The 22,992-nt window shown below is 43.0% G+C and overlaps 1 protein-coding gene across 1 annotated transcript in view; it reads right to left on the reverse strand.

The window, feature by feature from the left end:
• Window positions 1-4,218: 4,218 nt before the first annotated feature.
• The window catches only part of GDF9 (growth differentiation factor 9), a 42,748-nt gene continuing 23,974 nt past the window's right edge, over window positions 4,219-22,992 (reverse strand). Inside the window, exon 2 of the mRNA XM_088444106.1 lies at window positions 4,219-6,486. Within this exon, the coding sequence (XP_088300232.1) occupies window positions 5,558-6,486 (929 nt within the window). The 3' untranslated portion in view covers window positions 4,219-5,557. The remainder of the gene's footprint in view (window positions 6,487-22,992) is intronic.

Here is a 22,992-nt window from a genome sequence, read left to right on the forward strand (position 1 = left end):
TCATGACGTCTCTCCCATGCAGTAGAAGAGCGGCCGGGACTCAGAGCGGACAGCGGCGGTCGCACCAGGAGCGGGGATCATGTAAGTTGAATTTTTTTTTTGTTCGTGTGTGTTTGTGTGTGTGTAAGCCTGGCACTACAGGGGGGGCACTGAAATAGGGGATGGCCGCTACTGGGGACACTTTATGGGGGGGTGCCCGCTACTGGGGGGCACTGTATAGGAGTTCCCACTACTAGGGGCAATTTATGGGGGTGGCCACTACTGGGAGCACTGTATAGGGGTGGGCCACTACTGGGAGCAATTTAGAGGGTGGGTGGCCACTACTGGGGGCAATGTATGGGGGTGGCCACTACTGGGAGCATTGTATAGGGGTGGCCACTACTGGGAGCACTGTATAGGGGGGGTGGCCACTACTGGGAGCACTGTATAGGGGGGGGTGGCCACTACTGGGAGCACTGTATAGGGTTGGCCACTACTGGGGGCAATTTAGGGGGGTGGCCACTACTGGGGGCACTGTATAGGGGGGACTACTACTGGGGCCACTGTATAGGAGGGGACTACTACTGTGGGCACTGTATAGGAGGGGACAACTACTGGGGGCAATGCAGCATAGGGGGGATTACTACTGGAGGATTACTATTGGAGGCACTGCATAGGGGGGCGCCAGTCCATTACATTGCCAGGGGCGCTTGGATCACTAGATACACCCCTGAGTGGTGGTTCTGCAACTGCTGCCAGTGAGGCATCTTCTGTCTCTCATAACAACTATACAAGCCCTTCTCACTCAGGGGTATATTTACTAAAGTGAGAGTTTTTAGAAATGTAGATTTTGCCCATAGCAACCAATCACATTCTACTTAACATTTAACTAGCAACTTCTAGAAAATAATAGCTAGAATTTGATTGGTTGCTATGAGCAACATCATTGAAATATCAAAAAAATTAAAACCAGAAAATCAGTGCAAAACAAAAGTCAAGCCACTAAGCCAAGTAGAACAGACTGTGTTCAGGAATGTCACAAATACCTGAGGAGAGTCTAAGGGTATATTTACTAAGGTGCGGGTTTTCAGAAGTGGAGAGGTTGCCGATAACAATCAATCAAAATCTAGCTATTATTTTCTAGATGGTGCTAGATAAATGTTAAGTAGAATCTGACTGGTTGCTATGGGCAACATCTCCACTTCTAAAAAAACAGCACTTTAGTAAATATACCCCTTAGTGTGTCCGTGAGTGCTGTGTGTAACCTTACTGGACTCGAAAAAGACTCCTCCTTCCTCCATTTCTGCACCCTCTGCCACTGTGGGGATGAGCAGCACAAGCCAAGAAGTTTCTGACCTAGACAATAAGGATGCTAGGGCAGAAGTGCAACAGGAAGAGGGAGATATTTGTGTAGCTGACGCAGGCACGAATGAGGATGTTGATGATGAGGATGTTCTTAGTGTGAGGCACCAGTGGAAGCAGTTCTTGCCCGTGATAAGAAGGCAATTGTCATGCCTATATGAAAAAAATCCATCTCTTGTGTGGAATTATTTTTACCCAAAGCCGGAAGAGAATTGTTTGCCATCTGTAGCATTTGTAAAGCCACAGTAGGCAGAGGTAGGGACATTTGCAGTGCGCGCATGAAGTTTTGGGCAAAATCAGAAACTTAAAAAAAAGTAACAAGCAGTCCAGCGTCAGCTACCCCCATTCTCTCTTCTAGATCCAAGCACCTGCAGTCTCCACCACCAACATCATCAATATCCTCAATTATGATCGGAACTAGTCCTACATCCAATTTGATAAGGCTAAGCGAGTCCTCCCATATCCTGGATTCCTCCGAAGAATCACTGAGCACTATGGCTGCTGCTGCTTAGTCCCAGAACAATTGTCTGTTATACTTTCTTCCTCTATCAGCTGTCACCCAGTCACACAGCGGATCACCGACACCATGACGGCTATGCTAGTATTAGATGGTAAAATATTAGAAATTGAGGATGATGGTGTGAAGGAAGTGCAACAGGAGGATGAGGGGAATATTTGTGTACTATCGGGCACTAATGAGGATGTTGATGATGAAGTTTTTGTTTGTGTAAATCAGCCACCATTGGCAGTTCTTGCTTGTGATAAAAAGAAAGCCATCATCATACCTGGGCATAAGACCAGAAAAGCCATTTCTTGGGTGTGGAATTATTTTCACTCAAATCCTGACAACATTTGTAAAGGCATCTGTACCATTTGTGAAGCCAAAGTTAGTATAAATAGGGACGTTAACCATCACAGCATTCCCACTATAAGTGGGGCACCGCGCCCTGCCTGATTTCAAAGGGCAGAATGCACCCTGCCCTTTTGGCGGCGGCCCGCTAAAACAACGTTGCGGTTGCCACAGTGTCACACGGGTGGGAAAAATTGCACTGCAGAGATCACAGCCATCTATTCACATAGACAAGAAAGCTTGGGGGCAGCCTGCCATGTGCATAGTGCCGGGCACGCCCCCAAGAGTAATGAAAAGGGGATGCGTATTAAAGACACCCCATTTTCTCGTGACCATGCCCCCTTTTCCGATGCGCGCAGGAGTACCCCTTTCTAGGGACGACGCCCTGCCCCAGACCTAGCGTGAACACTACATCTAGGTACCTCCTCATAAATAAATTGCATGAATTCGCAAATTATGTTAACAAAATTATAATAATTTGTAAAATAACGAGCAGTTCAGTATTCGCTTCCAGCAGTTTGGACCAGTACATGTAATCTCCAACACCATCAACCTCCTCCTTAATGATTGAAGGTAATCCTGCCAAAAAAGTGTTTTGTGGGGGCCCAAACAAACCAAACTTTTCGCTAAAGTGCTTGGTTTGTTAAACTGTGCAGGTCTTTTTTACTATCCAACATAAGGGTGGGAGGGCCAAAGGACAATTTCATCTTGCACCACATTTCTTTTCAGAATGGGCTGTATTTTTAGGGCGCATTGGTGGTCTTTTTGCACAGAGACACAGTTTTATTGGTTATTGCTCTAATACCTGTACATTACTACACATTTTTTAAAAGATAATAATAATAATAATACAAATGTTAATAGTGAAGGATTCCCGACAAGGGTTAGATAGAACATGTCACATTAGGAGGCTGACCTGCTGGCCATACTACCCTCCCTTCCTCCTACATTTTCTTCATCAATCAAACAATTAAATGAACTAACTAACCCTTTACCTGCTTTCCACTACATACATACTCCACCTCTATTTACCTGCACTGCCCTCAGGCCTCTGATCTAGTTCTTGAGTAATGAAAACATTCTATAGCATCATATAGTTTATATTAAACTGCCATCCTGTCTGCCACTGCAGTGTCACTCTGTTACCTAGATGTGCCATGTTTGAAGTTTAACTGCCATATGTTTGTGCCACACACTGCTGTCGCTTAGCTTAGTCAGCCGGCTAACTTGGTGCAACCTTTTGGCATAAAAATAATATTATGAGGTGGCCAAAATTTATTGGAAATTACTGTAAATTAATGTTTTTGAGGCTAATAATACTGCAGGAACCAAAACAGGCCCAAATTATGTGATTTTAGCTGTTATTATCATATTTTGAAATACAAAACCAAAACATGAGGGTGGTTTTGTATAACCAGAACCAAAACACGAAAGTTAATCTAGATCCAAATACAAAAAACAATACACGGGGGTCAGCACACATCTCTAGTATGTACATATTTGGACAAAATTCAATAGCCAATGCTCCTAATTTTTGAATGGAGGGTGGAGGACCATGCACCCATCCATTTTGCTCATCCCTGCATCTTAAAAAAAAAAAAAAAAAGTGTGTCTCTATTAGTTTGAAATTGAAGGTTTATCAGTAACTTTTGAAGACTATTTAACTTTCTAGTAATTTTGGGAACCATTGTTACAGTATAATATAAAGTGATTCTATATTATTATTTTTTTAAGATCAGCAACCATGGACCCATGGCAATTATACAGTTTTACAGGTTAAAGCCCCCCCCCCACTTATCTGTAATTCACCATTGTTAATTGAAGAAAAAGTGATTGACCTATGTAATAAGCATGGCATATCTAATAACACCTGGCTAAAGACTATTAGAAAAACCTCACCAGCAACCCAGAAATAACAGAGGGAAAATAAAACACCAATTTAAGCTGTAAAATCATTTCACAACCAATGTGACCACACACAAAAACTCCCACACACACTAAATAATTAAGCCAGACAGGTTTGCGTTTTCCTTTTAATTTTGTGTACAGTGACTTAATATCTCTCTTTTGTCTAACAGGGAAATACTAATTATTGTGCCATATGTGCCCGATTGCTAGATTTCAGCAGATTCACCAGGTAACATCAGAGTAGGGCAGCAGCTTATCACCGACTGCTCACAGGAAACAGTAGCCATGTGCTCTTACAACTTATATTTCTACTGAAATATTAAAGACATTTTAAGAGGAAGGGTGTCATTTAAATCGCAGCGCAATAGAAGAAATAAAGTGCTAGTATAATCACAACCCACTTACAAAATGACTAATGTGCAGTGAGCACCCTTCCAGCTAAAGAAGGGAACCCCACTAAGACATGTAGGAATGTATGCCTAAATTGAGATTTTAAAAAAGCTACTTCCATTAGGAGAACTCCAGTCTTTAAATATTTAAAGTTGACAAGGAGTCCCCATCCCTAAATGAGGGCTTTAGCTGGGAATGTGACAGTTAAGATGTGCAAAGCAGCATTAATACACGTGTGAATAATTCCTCAGCACGTGGATCTGCTCTTTTGTAGATGCCAAAAATAAGAGGTTTAATAATAAAATATATTAAGGACTATTTTGCAGAATGTAATTGTTACTTTGATTTCCTTGTTTCTGTAGAAAGATCCTGCAGAATGCTAGCACTTTGTATACAATGATCTAGCCTCATATGTTTTACATAATTTCTGCAAGACATCGCTAGATCGAGTTAGTGACAGTTCGCTTAAGACGGCATTTTTACAGTGTTGCATATAGGAGGTTGTCTTTAGGCTTCAGACAACTTTGTTCTCAGATACCTTGGATGAAGGAGGGCAGTTGTCCTATGGACAACCATTTGATCCGTTCTTTAAAATAAAAAACAAAACCAAAGAACCTCTAAACATTTAAAAAAGTGGCTTCAGCTATCTTAAAACCTCCTTCTTGGCATCTAGAGACCTTTAGGTTTTAAAAACTACAACTCCGCAGCATTAAAATATCTTTTAAAGTGAGAAACACGTGGCTTATTGCTTTGAACCTCCTCACTATATATGCTAGTAGGTCGATTCATTGCAAAAAAAAATAGTGTTACGTTTGGGCCCTATGGCGGAAAGTGGAATGTTTCATTTTTAAGTTCTTTTTCCAAATATGGAGCAGTGGATAGATATACACCACAAAGAGAAGTGGTTATGTTAATGACTTACTGTATTTAGAATTGACTATTATTGTTTATATGTGTAGTTGATTATATGGTCATTATCAGGAAACACTGGTGTCTATGTCATCATTAAGCCTGATTAATTGCGTAATATACAGTTGGGTACATGATGAAAGGCTTCTTAAGGCCAAGCTAACGGCAGGTACATTTGGTTGCAATCATATCTTGATACTCTTTATAAGCAATAGAATTATCCGGTTCAATTGTAAGAACACTCATTGGCCGGTACTCAGATGGGACACAAGATGGTCGAGGAATGGAGGAGTCTAGTTTTTCATAGATTATATTCTGAACCATGGTGTGCACCAGGGAACCATACTTATGGCCAGAAACCCTAGGGCAGTCTCCTTTGCAGTAATCTGGATTGTATCGATGTGGCACTAGGATCCATTTATCCCAGTTCAGTTGGCTAAAACTAAGCCGAAATTGATGAAGCTCACATTCATTTTGATGGTACGCGTATTGCTTGAAAAGCTCGCTGAAATTATAAGAGATCGATCCAATAGTTGTGTCGTCATCTTTAACATCTTGACCTCTACGTCGGCGAGATCTTGTGTGTCCATGCAGGTTTTCTCTCAGATCATTGACATTTGAAAGAATTTGTCTTCTTTGAGACCAATTAGAAGGCTCCACATGCATTTTGCTCCGGTGGTACGCTTTATTGCTTGTGTCATTTAAATACAACAGTAGATATGGCAAGGACCGTATCATTTGTAAAGGTCCATTACTTCCAAAATTGTAGTGCTGCTTGTTCCTCAGACAAGTGAGATTAAAGGACAAGTGAATCCTATGTCGGTTTGAAACAAATGGTTGAAGGAAAGCGGTAACATCAATCTCAACCCATCTTTGTCTATTCTGGAGCTGGAATTCAAATGTGTGGGGTACTGTAGAACAGACTGAGCTTGCAAGCTGATTATCAAGGATCTCCAAGTCACAGGTGCAGGTCATGTTGAAAGAAGAGTATTGTTTTTTAATGGAGTAAAGCAAGATAGACCGAAGATTTTGCTCCAAAGCAGTAACACTGTCAGCATTGAAAGACAAATCCAGGGAATTCAAGTCTCCTGGAGAGAGAGAGAGAGAGAGAGAGAGAGAGAGAGAGAGAGAGAGAGAGAGAGAGAGAGAGAGAGAGAGAGAGAGAGAGAGAGAGAGACCAATTAGCACTAGATTTACAAGATGGGGATATATTATGGTAAATTACAAAATCTCTTCTCTGCAGCTTGATCAAAACATAATCATGTACGTAAGTGGTGAACATTCCATTAACACCTAGGAACACTGCAACAAGCCAAAAAAATATTCAATGTGAATTTTTTTTTTTTTAAATAAACTTGAATTTTTAGAATATGCATTGTTTTAACACCAGTTAAATACATCATTTGATTAAATGCATAAATAGCATTTTAAAATTTCCATTATATATATATATATATATATATATATATATATATATATATATATATATACTGTAATCTTGCCAATCGCAATACAGGGTATCATAATCCCTATTAAATTGGGAGCAAAGCAAATCAAATCATGAGCATGGTCAGCAAGATAGAAGTCTACATTCTCCTAGAACTATAGTGTATGCATCATCCATCAATCTCGTTTCATACCACTGTGTTGAGTGAAAACAATTGTGTATCTTGCTTTTCATATCAGATGACACTGGGCTCAATTCAATTCAATGCGAACTGAGTAGCGCCAGGAAGGAGCTCCTGAAGCTATTAAATTCAGCACGCTGTTATGTCCTGTTCGAGCCTTAAACATGGTGTTTAGTTGCAAGAACCGGCATTCTCCGACATAAGTGGCCGGTGCGATGCTGGCTCCACCACACTAATGGCAGAAAACTGCATCGCGCTAGAAGTTTAGTCAGATTTCTGCTCGCACCCAAGGAGGGGTGCGAGAAGAATTCCTTCAGTCGGGCTTCACAGCGCGCCGAATTGAATAGCTCCGGGAGCTCCTTCCTGACGCTATTCAATTCGTGTTGAATTGAATTAAGCCCAATGAATCTATAAAGCCTTCCCAAATTAGGAAAACATTTTCCGTAGATTTCTCTTTATGGGCCGGATTCAATTAGCTGTGAAAAGTGCCGTTTGGAGAAAAGTTTTCGCCGATTTGCGCTTTTTGCCTGTATTCTACTTTTTACTTTCCATGGATAAAATAGGCTAAAAAGTTTCTTCACATATAGACACGCGAATTGGAAGTGCAAAATCACTATTTTGGGGTGTAAATTTGGGGAATTGATCCAGAACCCTTTGGAACCCCCCCCTTTTTTTCTTTTTATGTAAAAAGTGTTGGAAAATGGGAAAATGTGGGGAGCCTGTTATTTGGGGGGCTATATGCATGAGACAGGTGTTTTTAAGATTGCAGGAGGCTGCAGCAGGTGTATTTTTACGTTATTTTAAATCTTCATTTTAGAGACATCAAAATATACTAGTATCCATTTACATGTACCCCAAATTTAACTACAGTACTTATTTTTCTGAAAAAAACATTGCTTTCTATAATTTTTCCACATATATGCAAATATGCATATAACAGCCCTTTGCCTCAAAATAAGTTCACTAAATACTTTTATTACAGCTACTAATACTATTCTATATTGATTCCCAGGGTCACTGAAGCTTTATATGGGGTACAGACTGATTTCTCCCAAAAAATATGTCCTTTTCGCTAGTTTCACTGTATAAAACATTTGCCTATCCACGTTTGCGCCTGTTTTACAATTGAATAGGGCAAAAAGCAGGGACGCATATGGAGAAAACATTGCGGCAAAACAGGCGAATGAAGCGAATTTATGCCGCTTTTTGCGGCTAATTGAATTCGGCCCTATGTAGGGAAGCTTCCAGTCAACCAATTCAAAAAGAATAATATAATTTAGCACGGAATAAAGATAGTATTGGAGGCTCTCCCTGCGTCCACACTTGTAAAATACATTTACGGGCTTCCACCGAAATAACCAGCAGCATTTATTTACTATTGATTGTTACTTTATTTGCCACAGGAGAAATCCCCAAAACCGCCCATTGAGGAAAAAGTGGTAAATAATTTAGAAGATAAGTCATAGAAATTCGTGGAACCCAACACCAAAAGTAATTAATAGCAGAACAAATACCACATGCAATGCATGAAGTTCGCATCACTTTAAACATTATCCAAAGTCTGTTAATCCCATCAAAAATCGCCTGTAAGGAGAAAGATTTCCGTTGTGAAATATATTATAAAACATCTCTTTATACATTGATGAAGACATAACATGTATAGAATAAGCAAATGTGCATAATATTGTGTCTATAGAAATGTGAGGAAAAATCTGTGTCCAAGAGGATAATCCTCTTGGGGATTTCATCAAATCCAAATAAGTGTGTAAAAGTTTATAGTGAAGTGAAATAGTTTTTTCCCCCATCATAGGGTGCAATAATAATACATCTAAAGAATTAAACCAATCACTATGTACATTTTTTAATTACTGAATAAACGTGATGTTGTGCTTGATATACTGCAAAAATCTGTGACTGTGGTATAGAGTATTTATCTAATATATCTTGTGTTCATAAAGGAATTTTCCTATTTGTGTCCACCATTGCTTTTTTTTTTATTATTAATACTCCTAAAACACCATGTTTGAAAGGGCTCCATAGCTTTACCGTTTTGAAATTCATGATTTTGTATGAAAGGTAAAAAGCAATGAGTAATCACTATTTAAGCCCTTATGTTATATAAAAAAAGACAGTAAGTTTTGATTTGGAAACAAAATACTGGTCACTATTTGTATATAAATATGTATGATGTATCCAAACGCGGATATATCTTAATATACTAGCATGGCTATAAAAAAATTTTATATCTGGGAAATTTACACCTCACCTCCATTTATTGGGGTTTGCTGTAATTTATTCAAACCTATTTTAGGTCTCTTATTTTGCCATATAAATTTCCGGAAAGTTTAATATATTAATTTCTCACCTGTTGTTGTTGTTGTTAATAAAACAGGCAACATATGAAGCGGATATAAAAGTTTGGGGTATGTAATAATTTTTTAGTAAATGTATTCTACCCGTGTAGAACAAAAACAGATGTTTCCATTTGTCAATTTCTCCTAATGAATTTCGAATAACAATTGACATATTCACACTATAAAGATCATGAATATTTCTGGGTAACATTTTTCCAAGATATTTAATTGAGTTATGAGCCCGTTATATGAAATTTATCGCTCCATCCGACATATTTAAGATCCTAGAGACATAGCTTTAGACTTATTTTGATTAATGGTAAACACTGTTATCTTGCCATATTTTTCAAATTTATCCAAAATTGGTGCCAGAGTAATCTCTTCAAAAGAAATATACAAAAGCAAATCATCTAAAAACGCCATAATTTTTATTTCATATGATCCCAATTGTATACCTTTAAAAGACCATGATAGCAATATCCTCAAGAGAGGATCCAAAGCTATATTAAATAATATTGGGGATAGGGGACACCCCTGTCTTGTCCCTCTTGTCTTACTAAAAAAGGGTCTCCACATTCCCCATTACTTATTAATGATGTAATAAGAATCAAATAAAGATATTGAAAAAACTGGGAAAACTCACTCCCAAATGCCCAAATTTCAAATATCCTCAACAGATGATTCCAGGAACCAGTATCAAATGCTTTCTCAGCATCTAAGCTGAGAAGCACATCAGGAGCAGATAAAGGATAAAGGTAATAAAGTCTGAAGAGGAAGCTATGATTTTAGATTAAATGTTAAAATCTTGATTTAATGAAGTTATGGGTCGATAGGATGAAACCAATTCTGGATCTCTTTCTGATTTAGGAAGCATTATAGTATAAGCCTCATTAAAATGAGGATATGGAATATGTTTTTTTATGAATCCCTTTATAAAGCCTAGTAAATGTAGGAACAATATAGAATTTTATAATATTCCCCTGTACACCCATCTGGGCCCAAGAGATTTATTATGGAGTTGTGATATAGCTGTAGATACCAGATTCCAGTTCGTCAATATCTCAATTCAAAAATTCTCTTTGTGCAGCAGATAATTTTGGTAATTTCTCAACAAATTAGTATGCAATATAGAATCAGTAGGAGAAGCTGTATATACTGTTTTATAATATGAATGAAATTGTGTCAAAATATCTACTGTACTATGTACTTTTCAATCCATTTTATGACAGGTATACGATGTTTAATTTTCTGCACTCTGGTCATATTGGCCAACAACCATCCTGCTTTATTTCCCCAACTGTAATAACGATGTGACATATACTCAAATTTCAATTAAGCATTTGCTGCCAAGAAACTTTCTAATAAATTGTTGTTTGTTTATTTATAATATATATTTATTTAATATATAGTTTATATTATTTGCATAATGTTGGTAAGCCTCAGTTATAGTATGGTGTAAAATAATTTTTTCTTATATTCCCATCTCCGTTTAGCTTGATATCCTATGACCTGACCACAAATCACCACTTTCGATGTTGCCCAAAAAAGTGCTGGGTCATCCTGGTGTTCGGAGTTATCGTTTGAAAATTCCTGCCATTTAGATGTTAGATATTGACAAAAATGTTCAGAATGAATCAATGAAGATGGAAAACACCAGCAATTTGGAGCCGTTGTATTATCTTCGTAAAATATTGAACAGAAATAGAGGCATGATCTGAAATAAGCAGAAAATGATTTATCCAAGAAAAAAAAAAATCTGTGAGTAAAATCTGTGAGTAAATGCAGTCCCGGACCTCAGCGTTAAGCCGCTAGCTAAGCCACACTGAGGCATGCAGAGAACCTCAGGGCATATAGCGGTGCTGGTGTTTCAGCGTCGGCAGAGGTAGACTGAGTCACAGTATAGCGTCATTATCGGCAGCTGGTACCGCTAAACTCTAAAGTTTTGAATAGTAAGGTAAAGCATAAAACAACAACAACAAAAAAAAAAACAACTTAGGAGTGTCTAGGTAGTCCTGCTGCATAGCATAAGGTGCAACTTGCTTGCCGGGCAACAAACAATAAAACTGAATGCCTGTGGCGTACCAGTGCATGCTGGGAGCTCCAAAGCTTTGCTGTTTGGTGCATTGGATGTGATCCAACTATATACCCCAAGGTAGATCCTGTGGACCCTATGGACCCCGAACAAGAAAGTTGCAGTCCTGGGTTAAGGAAGGAATCAGGGGCGAGGGGCCTGGATGTTCGTTCTCCCCATCCACAAGCATCGGATGTTGACGAGACCTGACCAAGGGTGCGGAGTCTAACCTGCCGGGAGGTGTTCACCAGTGACCCCTCCAAGCGGGATATGGGTTTTAGCTGCAACCGGCAGGCAGGTCGCGGTCCCTCAGTCAGGGTTCCGATGCGAGTGGGACTGGAGAAAGACACACCGCTATGGCCCACTGGTGTTATAATCTCTGTACCAATAGTACAGAGTAAGCACAATGAAAATGCCTCCTGAAGTGGTAGTGTGGGAGACTGGAGAAAGGGAATCCGATGAGGAGTAGGCTGCTGACATGAGGAAAATGAGGATATGCTGCTGACACTACAGGAGAATGAGGATCCTTAGTTGTACACTACTGTGCGCACCGAGTACCCAGCGTGCGAATCCAGACGCACCAGAGAGTGGTTCAGAGTTTGTACACGATCATGCATACAGAATACACCGCGTGCGAATCTAGACACACCGGAGAGTGGTTCAGTGTTTGTACACAATTGTGCGTACAGAATACACAGTATGTATGCACCAGTAGATACAACGTTTCAAGAACAGACTGAAGATCCAAAATGCAGGGAAAATACTGTAACTAGCCACTAGGGCTCAGTACTTAGGCTATATACTGAGTACACTCTGTGGCTCTTGTCGCAGGGCAAGCACCAGAGTGGTGCTCCGGGAATCTGCACTGGGAGATGTTCAGAGAACAGACTGGAATCTGAGTGCAGAGTGAACACTGTAAATAATCTCTAGGGCTCAGTACATAGGCGATGTACTGAGTATAGACTGGAAATAACACTGGGAAGAGTCTCTGGAAGATTGCAGGTGAAGCCTGGAATGAATCAAACTGCAACTATCTAGGAAATACCGAAGTTGATCAGGCAACTTCCTGTTACCTGTTTATACCTCCAGGTAGCTGTCCATTGGATGAGAAAGTCAAGAACTGACACAGCTACCATTGGATAAGGATCTATCAGGTGATTTAGCCAAGATGGCTGCGCCCATGACCCCCGCCGCAGGAACTCATATCTGGAGAATTGCGTGGAAGTCACCTGGACCACGGGGAGAATACTCAGCAAGTCACCTACCGCTGCATCGGACGTCTCACTGCTCTCGCTAGTGAGGGGAAGCCGGCGCTGCGGTAAGTAACAGCCGATCCCAGGCAGAATCCTGACAGTTAGATATATTATTATTTTGTTTACATTAAGACGAGCAGCCAGTGCAGGTTAATTCTTATATCCAATTATTCCAAAACCAGGTATTCAAAATATCATAACTAATAACATTTTGTTTATCAAATCAGATGCAATATTAATTGATTGCTAACAAAATGTCCAAATTGGGAATGCTTCTTATCACAAATGACCCAAACACATCAAAGGCCAGATTGTACGGTTTGTTTGTATTGGTGTTTCATATCCCTGATGACGGGCATGTGCCCGAAACGGTCGTAGGATGGATTAAACGGAGTTTGTATTTTTGCAAGACGCTGAGTGCCGCCATTTAATTTTTGTATTTCGGACTGTTTGTTCCTTGGAGGGCACCTTCGCACTTATCTTTATATTCTGACGAGTGCTGGGACATTGTCTATTACTGCATGGATGTGTTACAGACTGGAGTCTGGATCACATTAGTCCAAGTCACCGTTCTACTCATTTTCTAATTATATATTCATCAGTGAGGAATCTTTCACCACACTTGTCACTTGCTTGTGAAGATTTGTGGTTTATAATTTTTTTGACAATATTTAGTGTATGATGTCTACGCATGAAGATAACACTGAGATTAACAATCTCTTTGCCCAAATTGACACTGGGGAAACGTTTAGCTTCTCAGACATTGAAGCAGAGGCCATCTTATATAAAGAACAGCTTGGAGATACTCTTTATGTAGCACCCAAAGAAGAACTGTATAAGGAATTGTTAAGTTTAAAAAAGAAAGAACTGGACTTCCTATATCACGGTATCTCCCTGTCGGATTATCATAAAGCCAAACAAATTCCGCGTGGATTTAGAATCCACAACATTCCGACTATAGGGAGATACAGTGTTCCCTTCTGTCGGAAATGGGTAGCAATACTCAACAAGTGTTCTATGGACCTGATCCTTTTGGTTATCGATGAAACTACACGTGAGCTCAAGGATGTTAAGAAGAAAATTGTGGTATTTGAGAATGAACAGAAGAACACTCTAATACAAGATACCAATAATAATTGGTTGGACAAACTTCAATCTCAAGTTGAGCAATATAGGATCGATTTAATTAAGTTTAAAAAAGCTAAATTGTCCAAAGGACAACTTGATTATCAGCAACAGAGGGTTTACACATGGCTTAATTCTACCTCAGGTGGACAGTGTCCTTTTCGTAAATACACTAGGACACGTTGGGCTACTAGTCAGTATGAAGGATCGTCCACATCAGCCAGTGAAGTGGAAGGCCTGCCCACTACTTCTATCCAAGGGCAACAATACCCTTTAGGAGTTACCACCAGGGCGGCAATAGACAACCCAAGCGCAGACCGACCCGCCGTGGCAGGCAAAACACGCGGCAAAGAGGCCCCCAGGAGACCACCTCGCAAGACATGAATGCCATATTTAATATTTCCAAGACTACCCTTACACCTTTAGAGGAGAAAATCTTATCAAAAGGACTTTCGTATATTCCGACTAGTAAACCGGATGCATTTCAGTGGAAAGTGGACACTTTCAGACTTAATAGAGGCCTACGTCTTAAAGATTATTTTGGTAAACATACTGTATCTACTGTATCAGAGCCGAGTTCTCAATTACAAGAGATACCGCCACCTTTAAATAAATTTAAATCTCGTTCTAGATTTGACCCAAATACTGTTAATGCCTCTATTAGGACTTTTTCACGGCTGGTTGACCATCAAGTAGCGCAATTGCCCCAGAAATCTCTCTTTACTAATAATCTTTCTAGAGATGAATATTAGGCATTATTATCCCTGGAAAAGCGCACCGATATTGTTATACGGGGTGCCGATAAGGGGGGATCAATAGTGGTACAAGATCTCGAAAATTATGATAGGGAGTGTATGCGAGAATTGTCAGATAATCACACTTATGAGCCATTGCAGAGGGACCCTACGAAACACTATAAAAAATAGCTAGATTTAGTTTTGTCTGAAGCAGTCAATGAGGGGTTGATTTCTGCAGATTTGAAAAACAAGAGATATGGTAAGAACTTACCTTTGTTATCTCTGTTTCTACGAAGTCCATAGGGTCCACAGGGTTGACCTTGGGGTATAGGTTGGGAACCAAATCCGGGCACCACGCAGTTAAAGCTTTTAGCTCCCAGGATGCACTTGGGTCCACTCTCCCTATAACCCCACCCCCAGCCAGAGGCACCTCAATTTGTAAGTAGCCAAAGGCAGGAGGAGAGAAAAAGAGAGAGAAAACTGGAACACTCAATAACCATACTCACAGAAATGGGAGACGGAAAACCGGTGACCAGCCACACAACCCATATGAAGCCAGGTGCGTCAGGGCGGGCGCCCTGTGGACCCTATGGACTTCGTAGAAACAGAGATAACAAAGGTAAGTTCTTACCATATCTCTTGTTTTCTATTTCAGGGTCCATAGGGGGTCCACAGGGTTGACCTTGGGGATGTCCCAAAGCAGTTCAACCAAGGGTGGGGACGCTCCTGTGCTGAGAGGAGAATCAGTCGCCAAAAAGGAAGCATCCTGAGAGGCAAAGGAAATCAATGCCTAGAACCTTAAAAAAAGGTGTGGACAGAAGATCACGTGGCCACCTAGTAAGGCAACACAGCCAAGGCGCCACAGCGAGCCGCCCACGAGGGTTACATGGCCCGAGAAAAAACAAGCATCAACAACAGAAAGGCCTACCCAAGGGAGGCCCCTGAAGAAGACATACGAGGCCATCCAGCCAACATCTGGCTATAGGCCGGCCATCCTTTCCTGTTAAAACCAGAAATCCCAGACCACCAATAAGGAGTCCGATTTCCGTAAGGAACCTGAACGGATCACATAAATCCACAGAGGCCGGACCACAGTCAATGAGGACACACCAGCCGAGAGGACTGGGGACTGAATGGCCATACCATAAGTTCCAGAATAATATGGAACCTAAAAATCACTAAGAAGAAACACAAGGTGAGAGCAACTCACACCCTGACATGATGCCCTCCAGAAGAGGGAGCCACATGAGAACGCTCCCAATTCCGACACTCACCTGGGTGATATAAGCACCCTGAGAGAAAGAGAGAGCCTAAGCAATAGACCTTGTAATGGCTATCACAACCAGCGGTTCCATAGACCGTCCCCGGAGGGAACGAAGAACCACTACTAACTCCCAAGGAGTCCCTAGGGAGGACAAATGGAGGAATAATCCAGAAAACACTCCAAAGGATGAACTGGATACCAGAGCGGAGCAATTCCATATCTTAATCATACTGACAGTGTAGAGATCCGCACTGACAGGAAGGCCAGGCCGAGGGTGCAACCCAAGGCAGCCGGAAGGAATGCCAGAATATCAGGAAATCCTGGACACCGGAGGATTGATCGACAGGTACAATACCATAAAAATTATGGCTGCCACAGTTTGTGGTAGGTCCCAGCAAAAGCTGATCCATGTGCTCTAATCATTCCAACAATTACAAAGCCAGGGAAGCCGTAAGACCACTGTAGGGGACGCAGTCAAAGACAAGGGACCCAGGTCCAAGGCAAAACCAAGGACCCTGAGATAACAGGTCCGGGCAGTGAAGCAGCAGGAATGGAGTATCGATGGAGAGACTCCGAAAATCCAAGTACCCCTGACATCTGGGGCAATCAGGAGCCACCAGCAGGAAAGCATCTCCGTCTCGATTGAAACACTTCCCACGAGGAAGAAGGGAGACCGGAGAACACAGGTACTCAAATTGGAAGGACCACTTCACCGACAAAGAGTCACTGAAGGTTGCCTGCAGAATCCCCAGAGTTGGACTGTAACACCATAGTCTGATAAAGTCAGAAGGCCAGGAGGGTCACCTCAGGGGGGCCCCCCTGCTCACCAGGAGATGAAACCTCTCTTGGGGAAGAGACTAGTCCCCGGGATGCACTTCGTGACGGCTGAGGACTTGATATGAACGCTGCCGAGATGGTCGGGAGGAGACCCTCGGACTATGGGCATGATTCAGACCCACTCGCAAGCGGCTGTCCGCTTGCAAGTGGGTCGATGGTGTGCACTGCGCATGACGGCGGGAGCTCCGTCGTGCGCATGCGCCAGACGCGACGAGCGAAGGACTTTCCTTCGCTCGTTGTGTCTGATCAAAGGGGGCGTGCTGTCGATGTTGATTGACAGCACGCCCCCTTTGGTGGGCGTGCCTCCCAGACGGGGGCGTTCCCAGGGGAACGCCTACCGTCAGAAGCCGGCCCACTGACATCACTAGTGATGTCAGTGGGAGTGATTTTGGCTCTGATAGAGCCAAAATCACTCCGGGCCTTGCGGTTGAGAAACTCAACCGCAGGCTCCGGCTCGCAGTGGCGATGGTCGCGATGGTCTCGATGGTCACGATGGTCAAGACCATCGCGACCATCAACCTGCACGCTCATATAGGCTGTGGGTGGTGACCCACAGCTATACGAGCGTCCAGGAGACGCTACATAATTATGGAGGACGGCCCTCATTCAGAGCGTGCGCTCTGCTCAGAGCGTCCGGCTCTGAATGAGGGCCTATGTCCGAATGTGTGACATACCTGTCATTGCCACCCAACGAACAGTGTTGCTAAAAAGGAAGCCACTGCCCTGACCCTCCTGGACTGAACTTTTTCAGGTTCACCGGGAAACAAGAGTTATGCCAGAGTGAAGGCCCAAGACAGGTGAAAGTTCCAACAAGTTAATTGACAGGGTGAAATCGACAGACGTCCAACTGCACTGAAATGGATGCGAACCAGACACTGTCCGTAGCCAAGAATACCCTGGACGAGATGACCATAGCCACCCGGAAAGGGACCGACTTGCCTCCGGAGAGAGCAAGATCAGACAGGAAAAACTCGTTCCATCTGGAGATAAGCCAATTAAGGAAAGGCCTGGAATGGAACTGAGCCCATTCCACCCTTCCAAAGGCAGACACTGAATAGTGGACCATGCATCCCAGAGTGTAAAGACATATGTCGACTGCGTAGACATCCATGTACTCCTAATGGAAGAGTGGAGATGCCGTCTTACGCCAGAAGAATTCTCAGATTCTGAGAATCCAGCAGGGCTCCTAGGTGAAGAATACCCAGAGAGAGATGCAGGGAGGACTTTTTCCCTGTTGATTAAACGTCTGCACCCTGAAGAAGCCACGGTCATCCTGATCTGGCTGTAGAGAACCCCGGCGATCCTGCTAAGAGCAGGAAGCCGTCCAGGTACAGGAGCATTGGGATATACTGAACAGGAGAACTGTCAGAAAATCCAAAACGCTGGTAAACCCCTGTGGGGCTGAGGACAGTCCCAACAGGCAGAGCCCGAAAAATTGTAAGTGCTGTGATACAGCAAACCTCAGTCCATGCTGAGGCAAGGTCTCTGTAAGTACCCGTAGGCACGCGTCCTGTATATCTAGTGATACCATAAAGTCCCCAGGTTCCAAACATAGTATGATGGAGCCTAGGGATTGCCTCCTGAGCCCAGGTAGCTTTAGGAACTGGTTCAGGGAAGTGAGACAGAGAATAGGCCAAAGAGGACCATTCAGCCACCGCACCAAAAAGAAAGCAGAACAACCAGTCCCTCGCTGAGAAAGTGGGGATGGCCTAATGAGCTCCGCTTACCGCAACAACAGTATAGCTTTCTGGATTTGTAAGGCCCTGTTCGGGTCTGAATAAGGGCCTGCGTACAATCACCTGGAAAGAGTCCGCCTGAGCAAAGAGAGGGCGTACCCTCCTACCCACGTAGCCGCGGCAACTTGACACTAGTACCGGGCGAACGGAGAAAATCGCCATCTCCCAGTGGTAGGCCTGTCTCGTCAGGCTGAAGAGATATCCGTAGGTTCAGAAGCAGGATTGGCTGGCAGTCCAGGCCTGCTCGGTACTGGATATGTTGGCCCTCATAGAGGCCGACAGTCTATGAAGAAACAGACCTTTAGGCTGACCCAGAGGACAAAAAGACTTAACAGACTTAGTCGGAGGCCTTGTAGTGGGCATAGCTGAAGGCGGTAAACTTGTCGTTAGTAATACTGCCAATGTTACTACAATCCTGTCAAGGTCAGGACCAAACAAGATCTACCCTATAGATGGTATCTGCACCTCTGCATTCCCAGAGCGCAGCCATAGGGTATTACGGAGGATACAGTCGCAGCCGGAAATCTCTGAAAGTTAGGAGACTGATATTCAATATAGGCATTTCCACCTATGACAACTGCATATATTACGTGAGCGACCAAATACATTTGAACCCCAGACGTGTTGGAGGGGAAAAAACATTACAAATGCATCAGCTCAGTATGCAATAGTATTAACCAACCATGCTATAACCATGGTAGGATGGGTAACAAGCCCTGAAAGCGAGTATACTGACTTCAGGCAGAGTTACCCCCTACGGATCCAAAGAATCTGACCACGCAGGAATGGGAGGCGTCAACGTCTGAAATCAGACGAGTAACACGCCCATCCACCCCAGGAGGGACTCGTGATGACCCTCAGGGAATTTGGGACAGGAGGCCAAACACTGTTGCAATACCTCGTATCTGGCAACAGCCAGAGTCCCTCCATGCGATCCACCCGCTAGTCAGCAACAGGGAACCCGAAGGCACGTAAGACTGAGGGTGTATGATACAAGTGCAGGTCAACATTCACTCTAACCAGAATGGACCTGCTACCAGCCCCAAAGCAGGGATAATAATACCTGAAATAGGCTTCCCCCCGTGTAAGAGGGAAAGAGCCCAAAACAGTATCCAGTTCACGGCAGAGCCAACTGGGAAGTAACCACAGGGCGTCAACCCACGCCACTTTGCGTTTCGTAGAAAACGACATCCACCCAGGGTGGCTGTGGTAATCTCTGCAAGGGGAATGACAGAGTGTTGTGGCACCAGGGGGAATTCATATTCTGCGAACAACCCCTGCAGGGAGCGGTAGTCTGTGTCACAGGGGAAGAGTGCAAGAAACTGCGAGATACCCTGAGATGAAAAGGGCAGTATGGTGAAGTAACCCCAAGTGAGGTACAACAATGGGACCCGCCCGGCGATCCGCAATTGAGAGGAACCCGAGAAAACAAACCGCCCAAGGGGGTCGTGAAAGGGGCCGGCACCAGATGACGCCACACACAGAACACTTTATGAAACAAATCCTCCGCACTAACACCTGCAGCACATGACTTGCAGGATAGTAAAAATGGGTGCCGTATAACGCTCTATCTCCTGGTCAAACATATCTGACCAATCTTGGCGGAAATATCAAGCAGTGCTATACTGGTCCTGACTGATGCCAAAATTAGCCGCAGGGACCCATTTTCAGCGTATACAACACACAGTTCCAACTAAAATGTGGCAACGTGCAGCACGCAACAGTATGTGACAAACCTCACAAATATTAACGAGTATATAAATGTGAGGTCTCAGAACCACCCTAAGTACAGCTGTATTAGGGCAGATAAAGAAAAGGGATAGATATACACTGACAGGTGAGAGAATTAAGTACAGACAGTCAGCACTAGCATAAGTCACATACCATGCAGATATATACATAAACATGTCATATAATATACTGCACTATTACACTGCATTCAACTTACCCAGATTCAGTGTCTGGGAAGGCTACAGCGCTGTGTACACTGACCTGATGGTGAGGTACGCAGGGGGACTGGACTCACTGCCATCTCCACAGATTTCTGCTGCACCACAAGAAAATGGCCGCTGGAGACCTCAGAAGAAGCGTGGCCCGCGGAGGAAGCAGCTCAGCGACGCCAGACTATACATACTGAAAGGCGCGCTGAGGTGAGGGGAGGAGCCGCTGTAACAGGGAAGGCTGCCTCCCCTGGCCGGCTATTAACTCCTGGGACGCCGGCTCCCTGCACCGATCAGTAAGTCCCTGGTGGTCTAGTGGACACACGGGGTATGGGATGGCCCGCCGGCGCCTCCAGTCTGTCCCCGGAGACCGGAGGCACAGGACTGCATATTAAATGCGCGGATCACCGCAAGCGGTGACCCGCGCCTTACCTGCTCCCCGTGGATCCGGCAGCAGTCCTGGGCGCCCGCAGAGTCCGGCTAGTACAGACTCTGGGGTCCCGCTGAGATCCCCAGATCTGTACTGGCGTCTCAGCACCGGTGGGGTGATGGAGCGGCAGCTTAGACGTCCTATGGACAGTCCGACGCTGCCGCTCTAAAAGTCCAAAGTAAAAAATAAAAAACTCTGTTCTTTGAAAAAATATATAGCTTAGGGGCTGTTAATCAGCTCCCTACTGCACTAAACGGTGACCCGACTCCGGCCGGGCACCAACTTAACTGAGGTGCCTCTGGCTGGGGGTGGGGTTATAGGGAGAGTGGACCCAAGTGCATCCTGGGAGCTAAAAGCTTTAACTGCGTGGTGCCCGGATTTGGTTCCCAACCTATACCCCAAGGTCAACCCTGTGAACCCCCTATGGACCCTGAAGTAGAAAGTGTGTTGACAGTTGATTATCCCATTGTACCTTTGTTTTATACCTTGCCTACGGTACATAAGTCTTTGGTAGATCCCCCTGGCCGTCCTATCATCTCGGCCAGGGGATCATTGTACCAGCCTATTTCAGTAATGTTAGATTACTATCTTAACATTTGTGTACAAAACATTCCCACCTATCTAAAGGATACCACCTCCTTATTGATTAAATTCAAGGAATTGGGTAAACTACCTCCGGAGACCCTCCTTTGCAGTGCGGATAGTACGAGTCTCTATACCTGTATCCCGCACAAGGAGGGCCTTAGAGCAGTGGAGAATCTAATTAGTAATAATTGTTTGTACACTGGTCCACCTGTACACCTTTTCATTAAATTGTTGGAATTAGTTCTCACCAGGAACTATTTTGTTTATGACAACAAATTTTATCTACAATGTGCGGGCTGCGCTATGGGGTCCAATGTGTCCCCATCTTATGCAAATGCCTATATGCATATGATTGAACAGAATTTGTTCTTCAGCAATCCAGCTATTGTGGAGAAATTTGTCCTTTTTTTCAGGTACATAGACGATTTATTAATTTTTTGGTTAGGATCGCTCAGTGAACTAAGGGAACTATTTGAGACACATAACCAGACTGGCCATGAAGTCCAATTTACTTATTCAATCGATAGAGCAAATGTAAATTTTTTAGATGTAAGTATCTTTATTGATGATCGTATTCTTAGTACTGATCTATACATCAAGGAGACTGATCGTAACACTATCCTACGACACGATAGCTTCCATCCATTACCTGTACGGCATGGCTTGCCCTATTCACAATTCCTACGTGTTAGACGCATTACTAGTGACCCTATTCAAGTTGATTATCAACTTGATAAAATGGTCAATAAATTTGTGGCAAGAGGTTATTAATAGACACGAGTTACTATTAAAGAAAAGGTACGTAATATTAGTCGTGATATTGCTTTACAATCTAAAATTGTACAACAAGATTCAGTCAAAAAGGTGCCGTGGGTAAATCGTTATACCACCAGAAGCACGGATACCACACGGATTGTAAAAAGCTTATGGCCCTTATTAAGTAGTGATGCCGAACTTCCACTCTTGGTTAACACTAAAGTAATGCCCTGTTATACTAGAGGCCGTAATTTAAAGGATAGATTGGTCCATCTAGATGTCGCCAAACTGAGGCAAAAACCTCCTCACTTCCTTAGTCAAAAGAATGGATGTCTTGGATGTATCACCTGTAGATCTGCTACCTTGGGTGACACTTTTCATCACCCTTACACTAGGAAAAAATATTATATTGGTTTCCCTGTTACCTGTAGTACTACTTTTGTGGTTTATTTACTTTCCTGCCCATGTGGCCTACATTATGTAGGTAAGACCGAGCGACATATCAAAGAGCGCTTGGCGCTCCATAGATCTGCCATACGTTCAGGTAATAATTCTGGTAAGAGTGATCAACCAGTGGCTAAACACTGGATATCAACGCAACATGGTGTAGCGGACCTTCGATTTAAAGTCATTGACCATATTCCTCCTAGTGTGAGGTGGTAATAGGGCTAAAAGTCTATTGCAAGCTGAATGTCGCTGGATTTTTAAATTGGATACAATGGCCCCCAAAGGGCTTAATGAATCCTGGGGGTTACAGTGTTTTCTTTAATATAGATAATTTTCTTTAAATGTTGTTTCAACTATATTTAAGTTATCATTTATTTGTTATTATTTGATATGCATTGTATACAGTTATAATATTGTCATTGTTTTTTGTA

This window comes from Taudactylus pleione, unplaced genomic scaffold, assembly GCF_031769625.1.
Source record: "Taudactylus pleione unplaced genomic scaffold, aTauple2 ptg000349l, whole genome shotgun sequence".
In the NCBI taxonomy this organism is placed as follows: domain Eukaryota; kingdom Metazoa; phylum Chordata; class Amphibia; order Anura; family Myobatrachidae; genus Taudactylus; species Taudactylus pleione.